This window comes from Amblyomma maculatum, chromosome 1 (assembly GCF_055883805.1).
Source record: "Amblyomma maculatum isolate TAMU_Amacu chromosome 1, ASM5588380v1, whole genome shotgun sequence".
NCBI classification, from domain to species: domain Eukaryota; kingdom Metazoa; phylum Arthropoda; class Arachnida; order Ixodida; family Ixodidae; genus Amblyomma; species Amblyomma maculatum.
In genome coordinates, this window is record NC_139344.1 from 161,626,319 (window position 1) to 161,643,671 (window position 17,353).

The window sequence follows — 17,353 nt, forward strand, 5'->3', positions numbered from 1 at the left end:
TTTATCATAAATGTCTCTGTTAGCACTACCTATCATCGAAACAAGTCTGAAGGGGTGTTTCGTAAAACATTCAAGAACTACCCAGGTGAAAATATTCTGCTGGTTTCCTGCTGGGATCCTGCTGGTTCCAGCAGTGCTGGTTTATTAGCACATTCCCAGCAGCTGCTGGGACCAGCAGCTGCTGGGAATGTGCTAATAAACCAGCACTGCTGGAACCAGCAGGATCCCAGCAGGAAACCAGCAGGAAACCAGTAGGACCAGTAGCTGCTGGGACCAGCGGGTATTGGAACCATTGGCTGCTAGGTTTCAACCGAGGGCTGCATATAGTCAGAATTTGGTGGATTGGTTCTCCGGGGGCTTGTCAGCCTACGAGAATTTGGTGCAGTGACTGCCTTGGACTGCACAAAGAAAATAAAGGCAACAGCAAAGGTTTCAGTCATGACTCATAGTTTAATTTTATTTTCCATGCCCATATACATTCTGCAATCTGCATGGACACATTTACCCTTCGAGACTGTGGTACTGCAGCAGGTGTGCTCCAGCTCCAACTCAGATGGTGCCTGAAGGTAGCTGCATGGGAAAAAAAAAAAAAAAAAAAAAAAGACCAGAAAAATATGCTACCAAAACCATGCTACTGCACATAAAAGATGAATAATGGGAATTGAAAGCATCTACTTAAGAACCACATATTTGGTGCAAATCCACAAGAGAACTGGTCAAGTGTGATGCAAACCACGTTTAGAGAAAATTTTCAATGAACAGCGCTTCTACTAATGTGTGGGTGGCTAGCTTTTGCATGTGCCTGCGCAGACTGCACCAATGCCCGCACGCCCCCATGGTGTTTCATTCATTCAACCATGAGAATGCCACTCCTAGGAAAGTGTCTGCATTGCTTTAGGCAGATGCCACGTAACAACTGGTGCGGTATTACCAGAAAGGTTAGATGAAATGAGGGGCTCGTTATGATACAATTTAAAGAAGCGAAGTCCAAGGTAAATATTGGGGATAATTTGTCTTTTTAGGTTTGTTGTCGATGTTGACAAGAATGAGTGTTAAGATGATTTAGGGAGAAAGAATATTAAATGAAAAGTGGAAGGAAAAACAATGCCGCTTTTCATTTAATATTATTTCTCCCTAAATCATCATAAGACTCATTCTTGTCAATATCAACAACAAACCTAAAAAAGAAAAATTATCCCCAAAGTTTACATTGGACTCGTAGACTGTTCGCTCCTTTAAATTAAATCAGAGAGGTTAGAAGTATACCCATTGCTAGCCAGACATGACTGTTTAGCGGCATATTCTTTTAATCTTGTTTGGTATGCCACTCAAGTCATACACCCATACCCTGCAAATGGATTGACATGGAAAGATAGTCTAGTTAGTCTATTTGCAACGAACCGTATCGAATATGTCTTAACTTGCACAGTGTGTTAACTTGCGATTAGACGTTCTTTGAATCCTTGGCTGTTCACCATTGTTCGTACAAAGCGAAAAACAATCGGGTGACAAAGATATTTTACTTGCCGAAAATAGCACCAATGATACTTCGGCAAAATGATATGGCCTATTTTAAACTAGGGACGACAAAATTACCAGCTCACTTCGATAGTCACTCGACTAGTAAGCGGCTCTCATCACTGCCGAACTGCGCTGGCAGCGGTGCGCGCTTGAGTCACTGTTCTTTTCCTCCGTGCCTATAATAAGCTCTCGCAAATCCACTAGACGTTACACAACGCGAGGACTACAAAAAAAAAAAAAAAAATGAAATGAGATGCACTTTTTTACTTACCAAACACACGCAGGTCCTAGGCCTTGCAGATGTCGCATCACATTTCTCAGTCTTGACAGAAGTTGTCACACCACCTTGACCAGTTCAAACTTACGTAGATGTTTCAGATAAAATGTCTTAAATAATTCATACTGACGACGACGTTTAAATATTGTAAAAAGCACAAAATACTCCTCCATTCGCAAACACGAGCCAGCACAAAACAGCTCACTACGTAAATGTCTGAACTTCGGAACGGCTTCTTTTGGCTTGTTGAGCGTCAACCGGAGACTGGTTACGATAGTGTCGTAAGCGCTCAAAATGCGCGTTTGTCAAACGTTACGAACAAATACTCCTGAAATATTTCAAATTGTGCTAATATTACTATTTGTATACCCTCTTACACGTAATTGCATTTGCTCTGCTCTGATCGTTGCACCAGATCGTTCGAAGGCGCGTCGTCTGCTACGCTAGCAGATGATGAAGGTGACAGCGGTAACAGCCTCATGCATTATGCCGTGATAAACAAAATTGTAAAGATCAGATAACATTTTTTGCATCTTTGATGTTTGCAATAGCTCATAGCGGCATACCACTGCGGCTAACGGCCGAAAAAAAAAAAAAAAAAAAGCTTAGCTTCTTTAAAAAGGTGTCTTTCGCAGCTACGGTGATATTTTGATCACGGAGCAGAAACATGGTGTAAAAACGGGTATATACTTTCCGTGCTGCATTTTTGTAGAATGAATGAGCTCGCGATAGGGGAATGCAACAAGTTCTCACGTGCGTAAATGAACTTCATTACATGCGTTTGTAAACTTGGGTGGGTTACTTGCTGGTTCCAGTAGCATTCCAGGAGGGAACCAGCAAAATTTTAAAACCAGCAAAGAAAACCAGCAAGCACCCTGCTGGAACCAGCAAAGCCAGCAGGTTGCCTGCTGAGACCAGCAGACGTACACTGCTGGAACCAGCACAGCCAGCAGGTCGCCTGCTGGGACCAGTGGAAAACCAGCAAGCACCCTGCTGGAACCAGTACAACCAGCAAAAATCCAGCAGGCAACCTGCTGGTTCCAGCACAAATCAGCAGCTTTCAGCAAGAAACCAGCAGAAAATTTCCACCCGGGTAGGCTATTCATCAGGCAGAAATGGCATCCAGAGCTGTCGCATGTCTCAGTTACAGACTAACACTGATCTGTGACATAAGCAAGATAGGTGGCGCTGCTGTCGTCAAGTTGGGCTGACTGAGAGTGAAAAGTAGGCTTAGCGCCCATAGCAGTAAAGTCGACGACCGATTTTTCGGACTCTCAACGGACCACGAAAATGTCCGAAAAATCGGGCAGTCCGAAAAAAAAAAATGTGCCCCAAAAAAGCTCAATTTATTTCCTACTATTCACTTTGAGGCCAGAAAAAGTCATGCTTTTCTGCACCACGCTCCACTTCCGTGCTAACAGGTCCACCTGAATTTCGCTTGCATCAGCTCAGCTTGCGTCGGCTGTGCTGCTGCAGGTGAGTCATCATCGTCCTCGCTCTCAGACTCCACAAGCACTTAGCGAATAATTCCTGTATCTATGAGCCCAGAGCACAGTTCCAACTGGTGGTCCACGTCTGTGAACTTTGAAAACGAGACGGCCGATGTAATTTCGACACCAGCAGTGCGAAGGTCGTGAATGAACTGCTCACTGCCTGACAACTGCTCGACGACGCTCTCCTTGTCCAAGGCAGCAGACTCTTCAATCAGCACAAATCCCGCGTCGCGGAAGCTATTGCGCAGCGTTGTGGGTGCTACAGACTTCCACGCATCGGCAAGGGTACTAAGTGCTCAAAGCAAATTGACAGAGTAGGTTTTCCCACTGTCGATGCACACCACAACCACCAAACACTGAATCACAACACCGACTCTGTTGAGTGCCTTCTCGCTGTCGCGTTGCACGAAAAAAAAAAAAATCTTATAAAATCCGGAAACAGAACTGAAGCCGATTCAATAAAATACGAGCCACAGTAGCGACAGAACGTAGTTCTCGCATCAGCATGACCACGGGTAGGCCTACACGGCAAACACACAGAGGAACAGGCAGTAGAAGCGATCACGCTAAAAGAAAAAAAAAAAAAAAAAAGCACTCCGGCAGCAACGTTGTCCCGGAAACAGAAGCTGCTAGGCAAATATTATAGCCTCGATCCAGCGTGTTTAGCTAAGGAGCGGCACGCAAGGCCGACACCGGTTTCGAGGCTATGGAAGGAAAAAGTAAACAAACAAGATGGCGGCGACACCGCTCAAAATGTGTGGCAGTTGGCCCGGCTGGCGCTTGGAATGTCCGAAAAATCGAATAGCCCTCCTTAGAGTGTCCGAAATTTTAAGCAGCGTAATACATTGACTTTATAAGGTATGTCCTGGGGCCGGGAAAAAGTCCAAATAGTCAAGCATGTCCGAAAAATTGGGTGTCCGAAAAATCGGTCGTCGACTGTACATGGAAACAAAAATTTCAGAATCGTCTTAGAGCGTCCAGGTCTGCAAGCCTTGTTTGCAGTGCGGTCGCCTTATCATGCAGTGTTTGGGGCGGGCACAGTCCACAGCCACAAAAATCGTTGGAATGAATGGTAATGCAAACGCCTTTTGAAGCAAACAATGTTAAAAGGCAGCGTCATGATCGTAGCTGACTGCGTGCTTTCATTGATGACTCATCTGTGGAAGGGTGGAGGACTGTAGCAAAAAAAAAAAAAAAAGTTTATCCCACGTAAAGATTTGGCTTTTTATTTGGAGACCCCTAGCGCCTCTCCGACATCATAGACTTCCATAGACGTTGGCTGGGATGCGCCGACAGAAATACTTATTCGTATTTCCAAATTAATGAGCATTTAGCTGCAAGGAAGAGATGAGCAGGCAGCCTCCGTCGTAGCTGCCAATCGCTACCCTCCGGTGCTGCCGACCACCGCACCGGCCAGAACTGTTTGCAGAACGGCGCAAAATGAGGGGCGAGCGGGTGAGTGAGCAGATAGCGGATCAGCGCTGTCGGCGCGTTGGCGAAGTCCATTTGTGTTTCGGAGGGTGGCGCAGCGCAGAGCTATGGGCGCAGTCCATTTGTGTTCTGAGGGTTGGAAGGGCAGCGGGAGAAAGGCGCACGGGCTTACAATGCGGAGAAGGCCAGAAAACAGGTTCTATTGTATAAGCGCGCGGCGGGGAGGGTGCAGCAGCTGAAATTTCTTCCCTTTTTTTTTCTTTTCAAGGATTTCGCATTCAGCTACCTTTTGGCACGAGAACTCAGGAGCGAGACTTCATTGTTATAACTGATAATGTGGCAAGGGGGCATTGTAGTAAGTGGGTTATTTTACCATAGAAAACATACAAAAGTAGACGGTACAGCAGGCTTTCATTGTTATAACCGATACATTGTTAAAACCGATATCGTTATAAGTGGACTCGACTGTATCTGTAGTAGAACCAACTTGTGTTCGAATTAACAGGCTTTTTTTATACACAGACCTCTATAGAGCTTGGGCGGACCAAGTAGTGTAGTTCGAATTATCCGAAAATTCTAATTATCGAGCTTCAGATTAGCGAGCTTTAACTTTAATATGTTTTGCTATCAACCGGACATGTGCTAACGAGAGCTCGTGACATGAAAAACTGATCATCAGCGCTCGCTCCTCACAGTTGCTTTCCTACAGCGTCTAGGTGCAAAGGAGCGAAGCATAAAACAAAGCCAACGAGCTAACATATGAGGCGCCCGTTCCCACGAAAACATCACTCTTCATTAGGAAAACCACGGTGGCCTCTTTGTGGTGCCGTAGGAGCATAGGGTTGAACCATTTTATTAACTACAACTGTTCGCTTGAATACAAGCAGGCCGGGTCCAGGGGACGCATCAGGAGCAAAAGCACAGCGACTGTAAGTCATCGCAATTGCTTTTTCACATGTTACTGGTGTTAGAGGGTGAAGCATCTGGAAACAACCAAGGAAGTGATCCCGGCTCGTCATTGGCTTCTACGGACGAGATTGGATACTGAATCTCTTCTGCACTTAGTGCAACGCAAATACAGACTGAATTCTGCGAGAGAGAAAAAAATGAGCTGTGCATACTTGAGGTGTGTGAAACTTTTATGCAGTGAAATTTTAATTCTAAGTGCATTTTTACCTCGTTCAGTAGCTAAATTTTTCGGTCATGCAATTTGGATAAGTTTTTCTGGATACCTTTTCTCTTGCATTTTTTTAAAGGCATCATTGTTTTACTGTATTGCTAAGGATGTGAGGCCTACTTTTCATCCCCAGTGTTCTGCGGTGTCCGCGATCATCACCTTTGTAAACATGGTGTTCATGCTCGTTCAAACATATTTCTGAAGGGCATGCTACCAAAGAGCCACTCAGCTTGACCAATGTTCACACTGGCAAAAGCGACCCGCAGGCCACTTTCTCGAATTGATCTTGCTCAGAACGAGACTTGGTGATCCTGGCTGTTCACCAGCAGTGAGAAACCGGATATAAAAATAAGTTTCATTCAATCCACCTGTGCTGCTGATTGGTTACCAGTTTGCAACCAGCAGTAGGAAAGCTGGAAAATCGAACAGTGCTCGAACGGCCTTAGACTGTCACTTTTCCAATACACTATAGCGCAGCAAAAGACGAGGACACAAGAGACGAGAGACGAACACCACGAGCGCTAACTTCCAACAAATTTTATTCTCCTGAAGCATCATATATAAACGCTAGAAAAACAGGAATCACATGTGCCAACAGTATCAATTCCTTAGATAAATTCCTTAGACTGTTGGCACATGTGATTCCTGTATTTCTGGCGTTTATATATGATGCTTCAGGAGAATAAAATTTGTTGGGAGTTAGCGCTCGTGGTGTTCGTATCTTGTCGTCTTTTGCTGCGCTATAGTGTGTTGGAATCGTGTACCAACAAGCCCAAAAAACCACGCTACTGTCACTTTTCGACCAGTGCGCCCATTTGAGACTCGTTTCAATGAAATAGGTTACACGACCTCTTCGAGTTGCAAGTGTGAACGAGCCTTTAGTCTGTAGGATTGGGTTTCATGAAAGTTAAAGGTAACTGCACAGGCTGGTTTGCTGACTAGGCGTTTGCAAACAGTATTCTTGGTTCCAAGCTAATTTCGAACAAACAGTAATTTTCCTTGAATAATTTTTGAAGCGCATATTTTGAATACTTTTCGCAATCAAAAATGGTTGAATGGCACAGTAGACATTTTAAAACCGATGTATTTTTCTAAAACTTAAGACGTTGCCTGAAAAAATATGCCTCCTCACCGGACGTGTGCTGTGTTGAAACCACAAGGAGGAAGCATTCTAATAATGTTACTCACCCAAGATTAATGTATTTCGAATACCAAAATTTCACATAAAATCGAACATAAAATACTTTACAGTTAGGCGGAATATTCAAGGTTATTACTGCGGATGCTATGGACCCCTCCTGTCTGAGTGTCCAGTCTTTCATTTGCATCCTCTTTGTCAACACAGCGCACAGTGAAAAAATGAGCCTCTCTTCATATTCTAAAGAGTAAAAAGGGTATTGTGATAAACTAAATTTGTGCAAAACATTTTAATAGTTTATGCCCCTGCCTAGTGAAAATGTTAACATCTAAAAAATAAGTGATACACGTAAGCTACTTTGATATTTTTCAAAAGGTACAAATAAACATCTATGTAATGAAGTCTGCAAAATTTTAGCTTTAAGTAAACTGCAGATTTTTCCGTGTCGAAATTTGTCACCTGACACATTTCACAGATCATCCACTGGGAAAGCCTTAAATTGTGGTGAAAGTAGAGTCTACATGAGGGGGGATGGGTACGATGCACCCATATAGTGGGATTTGGGAGCCAGGAAAATGAAGCCGAGCAGCCACGGGCCACACTTGGCTTTCCTTCCTCACTTCCCCCATGTCGATGACAGTGGGAGGAGTGCCATTCATCACACCAGATGAATTTGAACAGGGTCCAAGGTACACATTGTCGCTTTCCATAGCAAGGGCGAGTTGGCATGTTAGTTTGCGTAGCAGCTGAGTGGGAAATGAGGTTGTCAGGCAGACAGGTGTGCTGAGTCTTCCTTTCTTTTTACTGAGCTTTACAGGAATAAGTAAATGCAATAATCGTAGCATGGCTCCCTTTGTGTACAGGTAGCCCATTTTGAGAAACATTGTGACATGCTGCGTTAACTGCGTCTGGTATTGCTGGCTGCGCATTGTGCAGTCTGCCATGCCAACAGTGGATTCACTGATGGCGCAACAGGAGCCGTGCTGCGCCATTTGCGCCATTCAGCATCCGTATTTACATCGGCCACGTGCTCTTCGTCTGCCTTCCAGACGGCACCCACTGCCACATACTTGCTCTGGTGCGCGCCCAACTCAACCTTTCAAGCTCGCATTACAATTTTGCTTGGGTTCTTCTCAAGCCAGCAGTAAAATTTCACTAGATTGAAAGTGCAGTAAAATTTGCTTCCTTATGCTGAAGCCACAACTACATGAAGTTGTGAAAAACAAATTATTTTGATACATTGAAGGTCATTACATCATTACATCGATGTTTAGCTACAGTGCAGTGGAAAAGTTCACTCCTATCGGTATCACCTATGTACAAAGCTTCATTTTCAAAAACACTTTGTGAACCTAGGTTGCTGCATATTTCAAGCCTTTAATGGCTCAGCGTTGTCGTCAGTAAAAGTGTCACGTCTTTGCAGCGGCTCTGATATCTAAAAAATAAATTAATAAACCTTGTTTCCCACCGGGGAGTCGAACCTCCATCCCTTGGATCCCCAGCCCAGTGCTTTAACACTGCGCCACGCCCCGGATTGTGAAACACTCTTCATAATTTGCCTTGTCTACAGTGGAAATGATAGCGAGATTCCACTAGTGACAGATACTGCGCCTTTCCTTTCCTGTAGAAGAATTATAGAACGCCGGCGTACTTTAATGTGTTCAATGAAATGCTGGTTGTGTTCGATAAGGAGCGCGATGTACTGTCACGACAGGCCATGACGTCCTAAGGCGATTAATGTATATATGAAGCTGACCCCACCAGGCGTCCAATCCAGGCGTCCGTGCGCCCTTTCATTTGCCGCTTCGAACGGCGCACCACACAGCAAACAGAAGCAGACCTAGATGTCTAGGAGGCGTTAGTACAGCAGGCGTCAGTGGCGTTTGAAATTAATTTACAGGATAGAAAAGGCGCAGTATCTGTTCACAATTCTTCGCGTACACATGTACCATGCCATAAAGGAAGAAAGGAATGTGAAACGGTAGTCACCCTCTTTACTCAAAGCATCATTCATCGCTACATTCGCAACAAATGCGTAGCAGAATGCGGCACTCAGGCTTTCGCCTTTCACCACTCTAGTCACCAAAGTGTCTCGTAATTTTTTTGATGAACTGCTGATTTGAGCATTCATTTATGGTGGTGTTTCTCTTCCCAGGCCAAGATGGACGTCCTCATCAACCACTTCAGACGGCAGCTAAATTTCATTCGCTTTGATTTGGAGCACACACCCGAGGATGATGTTCAGCTGGAATGCTTCTGCAACCTGAGTGCTGGCATTGAACGGAACGACAATGGTAACCGGCTCAAGGACCTGCTCGTTGCACGGGGCATCGTTGAGGGCGCCATTCAGTACCTGTTGGTGTATGCTCCGCCAGCCAAGTAAGCAACTACGCTGTTCAGTCTGCTTTTTCTCACCTCATCTGTGACCAGCTAACAAATCTTGCCAACCTGTGCCAGGATTTACAGTAGAACCTTGTTGATATGTTCCCGGTTCATACGATTTCCCATCTTATACACACAAAATAGCGGGCAGTGAAAAATCTCTATTTTTCGCCTGGTTAATACGTTCCTGGATAACATGATTTCCCAGTTCCTGCATTCGAAATTTTGTCAAATTGTGGTCATATAATGCGTTTTACGATCAAGCATGTGCTGGCAAGGCTCGTGACACGAAAAACTGAACAGCGGCGCTCACCCATCGAGGTTGCTTCCCTGCAGTGTTTAGATACAAAGGGGCATATCATCAGTGAAAGCCAACGAGTCAAAATACGAGGTGCCCATTCCCGTGGAAACATTCATGAGGAGAAACATGGTGACTTTTTTGTGGTGGTACATCTGCTGGTTTCTGCTGGTTTTTACTTAAGCAGCCTTGTTGCTGCTTTGAAATTGACCAAGAGTAAGATAAACAGGAGTGCCGATTCCACTGTTGCAAAGGGTGAAATTTCGCTATATTGGAGAAAGCTTTATGGCGGTTCCGATAGGTGGCGCTCAGATTTAACATTGACGCTGGTGACGCATGCTGCCGCTGCTCCACTGGTTTCGTAGTGTCACCGCATCAGTCTGTTTTTTGTCACTGCATTTTCTTGTCCCTTGTGTCAACACTGGCGTTTATATTTTTTAATCTCGTTTGTTGTCTACATTGTCTGAACTACACTTCTGTGTTGTCCCTTGCTTGTATCACCACTGGCATATATCTCTTGCAGTTGGGTTTGTCATTTGCGTTGTACAGCTCACCTTCCGCGCCTTGCTGGCTCCTTCCTATATGCACAGGTCGCCACACAGATAACACGTTTCAAGTCTGTGTTTTCTCTTTCATTCCATGGAGAACAGACCTGTGAGTGTTATGCACACGGTATTATAATTACAAAAAAAGACAGTTTTTCGTTGTTGTTTTTCTTTTTGCTATACCTAGCTGAATCACAGCTGACAAAACAGTTCATCATCCACGCTGTGCTTTCGTACCATCACCATTGAAACAACAGTACACAGTACGTAACTCGCACGTCTGCCGCGCCTTGTGCCGCACCGCCTGCACGCCGGTGATCCCATTGTGTGGTTTGTCATCTACATGCCTCTGTCGATTCATCCTCATGGGCACGTACAGAAAAAACAAAAAAAAAACTACACGGTCGAGGCTTATCCTAGTTTTATCTTAAAATACAGGTTGCCTTATGCGCATTGATAACCGCAATTTCGTGTGTGCGTTTTTCGGCTAGCAGATGACATGCAAAGCTACCGCTCCATCTGCTCTTCGCCCCATTGGTCACGACACTTGCGCAGTCACCTAGATCGAATGCGAGGGCATCTCCTTTCGTGGAAGCGTCAAGTGGCAGTGCATTGATGATACTTTTTTTGCTAGGAGGATAGGGAGAGGAGGAAAGCGGGCCCAAAATTGCGTCTGCAAGCAAAGGGAAGCGGGGGGAGCAAGTGTAATGCGAAAGGAGCTTGCGCAATAAGTAGAAGAAAGAGGCATGACAACAGGACAGAGCGCAAACTTTCCACTGGTTTTATTAGGGAAACTGTACCTACATATATAGGAAAGTGAAATCAGATATCAAAGTGATCCAAGATAAAGAGGGAGCTCAAGTGTCCTTCCCCCACCTCACCCAATTTTTTATTTTTTTATTTCACATAAGAATTTTATTCTGCTTCTAGTTATGCAGTTTTGAGGACTCCTTGCACATTATCAAGCTCTTGCAAATTATGTTGCCCTATGCTTTCTTTTTTTTTCTGTGGTTGCATTCACAGAAGTTCACTGCTGTCAGCTTCTGAGAACTGGAAGGAGTTCACCTCCAAGCCGGCGCTCAAGTATGTGCTTCGCATCTTGACGGGCTTGAGCCGAGGACATGAGAAAACCCAAGTCCTAGTCAGCACAGAGTGCATCCCTATCATTCACAGGTATGTGCTACGGCATTCTGTACACTCGGCCTTCATATTCAGAAGCCCCAAGTATGCGTAGGAGGCTGTCATCTATCATTAAGAGACAGTTCTTATTAAAGGAGTATAAACACATATATTTTCTGTTTTGATATTTTGCTTAAATCAATCCTCAGTGGTCCAAAACAGAGGCATTGCAACCCAAAAAGCCCCAGCACAGCTCAGTTAATTGATTATTGGGGCACTTATCAGGACCATTTTCAGTTTGTCTCTCCGAGCGTGAGCACCCGATGATGTCAAAGATGCGAGAACGCCACACGAGCGCCCCTTGGCAAGACTGGTGATGCCGTGAATGCGGAATACAGTAAAATCTCGGTGATACGTATCCGGTTGATGCGAATTTCGGAATGATACGAATTCGCGAAATTCCCCGGCCAGAGTCATTGCGTACAATGAGCAAAATTTCAGATGGTCCGAACACTCTCCCGCGCCGCAACGGATCATACGAACGCGTGAACTGCGACTGCAACCTTGAGCACTACGCATTGCCCGCACATCGTTGACTCCGCGATCGCCAGCCGCTCTGTATGTACGCATCACGAGCAGTTTGCTGTGATGCATGTTCCGCACCTCGCCGACGCCGCGATTTTCTGTCGGGCTCACGCCACTAAAAGTTTTCAGCAGCGCGTGGCCCACAAACCGCAGATGTCGTAACCGCCATAGCTGGTGGCGGTGTATGCGGCGGGTGCGCACGGACCGGGTATCGCTGGCTCCGCGAGCAGCTTGCGGCACCGTGCAGCATGTCACCATCTCCAATCGTGCTGTACATGCCTCTAGAGGTATGTGACGACGGGCGGATCGCACTTTGCTGACATCGCGATCGTTTTCAAATCGCGAAAGGTTTGCAGCGACGGGCGGCCGTGAGTAGTAGTCAGTGGCACACGCGGCAGCTGGCGCGCACGACCACTAGTCGCGCTGTATGCATCGTGAGCAGTCTGCGGCACCGTGCGGCTGGCACATCGCCATCTCTTGTTGTGCTGCACGCGTTGTGACCGCCTGTCGCGCTGTGAGTGACGAGCTGTGATCGCGCGACCATAATAAACCTTCTAGGACGTAAGCAGATATGCGTGACTGCCTTTCCTATGCTTCTGCATACTTATTTTTGTTCGTTTTGATGATACGAATGTTCGGATGATATGAACTTTTTCGCGACCCCGTGACTCGTATCACCGAGGTTCTACTGTATAATGATGCATGCGGATAGCATTTGTCGTCTGCTTGCGATCACATTTGCTAGAAAATATCACATTCGAGCGGCACTTCAGCATAGCTTTGGACATCAGCTTTATTTCTCCCAATGACATGAATGTTGCCGACATTGCACGTCTTGATTTCAACCCACTCGCCAGCAACTCAAGCGACAAAGCACGAAGCAGCAGCAACGAAAGCTTCATCGGTTGACATGTGGGAATGTCAGCTGGTGAGACATGTTGAACAAAGGAAGATGCTGCTCCCTCAGCCCTGTTTGCAAATGCTGTCGGCTAAGCCAGCGTCCAAAAAAGTGCTTTAATATATAGTTACAGCATAGCACGATTCGCCTGCGATCAGCCACCGTTGCCTGCTTCACCGCGCGGCTACAGCGCACGGCTCCTGTACTCACGTGCTGATTGGTCCCGACGGGGTAGGCCTGTGTTCCGCCGTCCAAGCAAGTGGTGCCATCAGGCGCCGTCAATGCAATCTTTGCTGTCGCTAATTTATCGCGGATTGCTGTTATTCGCATACATAACAACCCCTTCTAGAGGACATTTTTATGACAAATAAATTAGGAGGATTGTTTAGCCAATACTGGGGTGCTGGCAGAAGTGATCACAGCGATACAAATAAGGTTTTTTTCCTCAGCTACTTTAATTGCTGCTCAATTTCCTGGTGTGACTCACCTGGCATCTGCTAGCTCTGCTGCTGAAGGCATCGCGCAAATCAAGAATATTTTTTAAGTGTTACATGTGCTGCCCAGTAAAGCGGTGCGAAAGACCAGTACTTTTTGCAGTGTTAGCATAAAGCCTCTTGATATGTTAGCCCGTTCTGAAAAGCAGTCTGCGACCTCTTTGATGCGAAACCGGCTAGGCCTAACGACATCTAGGGCAGGCGGGGCACAGCGCAGTTACTTCCGGCGCACCAGCAGGAGACACCGTTGCCGAAAGCTTCACTCTTGTGCAGGCATGTCATTGGTGTCTGAGTATGTCTGTCACCATGTACACCAGGTTCAAGTTGTGGCGTAAAATGAAGCGAGTGAACTCAAAATTCTGCTTCCCCTTTACGGAGCCCCATATATATGTGTGTACGTGTGCGCACACAAAGTATATCTAAGCTTTGCGTTCGTAAAACACGTCGTGACATGCACCAATACAGACAGCGTGAAAGGCTATCGAGTCAATCGAGCAGAAGCGCAGAACTTTCCAAAGGTGCGCAATCTACACAGACACGACGAGCTACTCTGTGTCATCACTTCTTTTTGCTCTGATGACTCTACGTCACAGTTGTTTGATGACGTCATGTTGTTCACATATGTACACGTTTTCATCACAGCGATATCGCTGTCGATACATTTTGAAAAATGGAGTCATTCTCCCGGCTTGTAACTAAAATCAAATTGAAATATCTTAGTGGCAGCGTAGGAGGTTAGGATTGCTTGGGGAGCACCTCTATGTAACCAGGAAGACAATTGTATTCCTTCCAGTGCTTCGAAAATTGGTGTCAATACTGCTTTATGAAGCAAGGCAGTGGCAGTGCAAATCTATTAGCTGCTGTCATAATTTTGCACTTTCTCTAGTGCACCCTTCACTTAAAAGCAACTCTCCCTTCGCATCGCTGATTGCATGCTTTTAGCTTTCGTGATTAGATGGCAACTTGCTGTTTTACATCACCATCATTTTGGATGAAGCTGTAACTGCAATGCAGTAAAGATACGTGTACATCTGGCCATGCCGTAACAGCTTTGCATGTGCAAACTGAAGGAGATGCTATTCTGTATTAAAAATGCTTAAGTGCTATCTGGTAGGTGATATATATATATATATTTTCAGTACAGCGCTTTTGCTGACGTGAAATCAGTATTGTACTCGCGGATCAGTTTCTATTATTGGACTGCATTAAAATGGGCACATAAACTGATCGAAAATTTTCTACTTCACTTCTAACAAAACTGTTATAGAATCGTTCACTTCAAGTAAGCTTTCCGTTGCGTGAACAAAAAAAAAATGGATGCTGAAAATAGTGTTCTGTTTCTTTGATGTGGTTTCTTGTAATTTCAGGGCTTCAAAACAGTCTGCAACTTGCAAGGAGGTTCTACTGTGAAAGGCTGATAGTAGCAAAAAAACTGCATAGGACTGTTAATGACAGCTCTCAGTTGGACTGCCTTGTTTGATTTGGATTGTTTGGTCTGCAGGTTGGAGCAGGTGTCGAGTGATGAGCACGTTGGCTCACTGGCTGAGAATTTGATGGAGGCCTTGAAGGAGAATCCCAACGTAGGTGAAAAGATTGAGGAGGTCCGCAAGCAGACCAGAGATGAGAAGAAGCGGTTGGCAATGGCCATGCGCGAGAAACAACTGGGCGAGCTGGGCATGCACACCAACGAGAAGGGACAAGTGAGTATGAGTGGGCACAGTGATGTTTAGTGCACAAGCTGAAATCCTAATTCTGGAGGGCATGTTTTGGTATGGTCCTCTTTGTTGCAGAAATGCTTATGACCCTGTGTGTCTCACCTTTGCTGACACGCTTTTGTTGTGCAGGTAACAGCCAAGAGCTCAATCCTCAAGCAGATGGAGGATCTGGGAGAAGAAGCGGGCCTCGTGTGCATCATATGCCGGGAGGGATACAAGTTTCAGCCTGGCAAGCTACTTGGTATCTACACATTCACCAAGCGATGCAACCTGGATGATTTTGAAGCCAAACCCCGCAAGACACCTGGTTACTCTACTGTCACCCACTTTAATATTGTCCATGTTGACTGCCACATGGCCGCTGTTAGGTAAGTTGGCTCTGCCTCAGTTGCTGGTGACGACAAATCATGGTACCTGGGCAGACATGAGAAATGCCTTCCACGCTATTTGGTGTAGTTAATTGTCGCTAGATTTTCTGGGTTGTTTTTTCCTTGGTTTTTTTTTTGTGACACGCACTTATCTGCACTTCGGCTTTAATGTTCCAGTGTAAATCAATTTAGATTGTCTAGCTTCAGACATGGCAAAAGAAAGTTGGATATTTTATTGAATTATACTGAAAACGACTCTTGAGGCGGGTGATTGGGACCATAGCCTCCTTTATAAACTCTCTGTGCCTGTCAACGCGCCATGCGAACAATAGAGCGGTGCCGTCAGGTAAAGTTGTGCGGCGCTGCTCGACACCACTGACGTAGGTGTCGAGGTGCACGGGTACGAATGTCGGTGTGGGATGGGGTCGCTGTTAGTCGCTCGCGGGATATTTGTCCCTAAGCATGAATCGTGCATATTCAGCATATTTACTTGTAAGGCCGACATCCTCTAAGCATAACAAGTGATCATGATACTTGTTAGGCAATAACACCAACGCTATATGACATTTTATGTTTAACCCACTTTAAAGTAGTCATCTTCACAATAGGTAAATCTTGTGTTTCTTTTTTATCACAAAATTTCGTAATTAGCATATACTGCAAAAAAAAAAAAAAAAACACTTCGCAGGATCACATCCAACACACTACGCAGACGAGCTAGGCAGGGAAGCAATTAGCATTTCAGTCCAGAAAGCACACGTGCACATCCAACATTACTATTGCAGTATTGACTCTTAATAAACACAGTTTTTGGTGCTGTCACTATTTTTTACAAGCCTCAAAGCATCTGAACACTACACAGCGATCGCCGGAAGGACAAAGCAAAGCTGGCACTTACCACTTGGTACAATGCTGTATTCCTGCAGCACCCGAAGGCAAAGAAAAGTAGAAACATGACCTTGCTCATTGCAAAACAGTCCACGAAATAGCGAGAAAGCGGCAGCTCGTGGCTATCTGGATCGCTTTGCAAAACGGTGCACCCGGCTCTCGCCTGGTGAGGGTGACCCTGCGTCGCTGTCGCCATCTCTCTGCAGCCAGCAGCGTAACTTCTCAACACGGGAGAAGTGGCGGCGACGGCTGCGGAGCATGGAGTTGCCAGGCATAGAGTGTATAAAGGAGGCTATGTTGGGACACAATTGAGCTGGGGGACACAGGTTCAAACCCGGCTGCGGTTACTACGTTTTGATGGAGACAAAGCACTAGGCACCGGTGTGCTGTGGGATGTCAGTGCACGTTAAAAGAACCTCAGGTGGTCAAAATTACCTTGAGGCCTCCATTACGTCCCTGGCTACACGGATGGCTACACGGTATAAAAGAGCACTGAACAAGGGTAGGAGAGAAGCCTCAGTTCGAGCCAATGTTTCGACAAGTGGACTTGTCTTCGTCTGGGTCAGATGAATATACAAGTCTACTTGTCGAAACGTTGGCTCGAACTGTGAACTGAGGCTTCCCCATTCTACCCTTGTTCAGTGCTCTTTCATAACTCATAGTCTAAGTCAATTTGGACCATTAAACCTCATTAACCAAACCACTAACGATACTTGCATTTTAAAAGATGCCTACTAATTTGTTTTTGTTTCTTGTTTTCCTAGCAAAATTCGTGTTGGTAAATTACAGCTAGAACCACTGGTTGGCATATTTGAGAAAAAGCATATGGGGCACTTCAGTAGCTCAACCTCGTACAGTATGTATATATCATTTTGAATATTTTTGAGCCCTGATATTCCCAGGGTGCATGTGTACATAGTTGATATTGAATTATTTTCCTTAAGATTTATGTAGCGACAGGTTACTGCTACCATCATGGCAGGCTACTCCTTCGTTTTGGTTGTGTGACATTATAGCATAAGCT

At 45.4% G+C, this 17,353-nt stretch overlaps 1 protein-coding gene across 4 annotated transcripts in view; it reads left to right on the forward strand.

Moving 5' to 3' along the window:
- poe (E3 ubiquitin-protein ligase-like protein poe) overlaps positions 1-17,353 on the forward strand; it is a 298,383-nt gene that overhangs the window by 259,495 nt on the left and 21,535 nt on the right. For all 4 annotated transcript variants that reach the window (XM_084589458.1, XM_084589460.1, XM_084589459.1 and 1 more), the window contains 4 exons: positions 9,193-9,416; positions 11,286-11,435; positions 14,860-15,058; positions 15,203-15,441. In XM_084589458.1, coding sequence (XP_084445584.1) covers positions 9,193-9,416; positions 11,286-11,435; positions 14,860-15,058; positions 15,203-15,441 — 812 coding nt within the window. The remainder of the gene's footprint in view (positions 1-9,192; positions 9,417-11,285; positions 11,436-14,859; positions 15,059-15,202; positions 15,442-17,353) is intronic.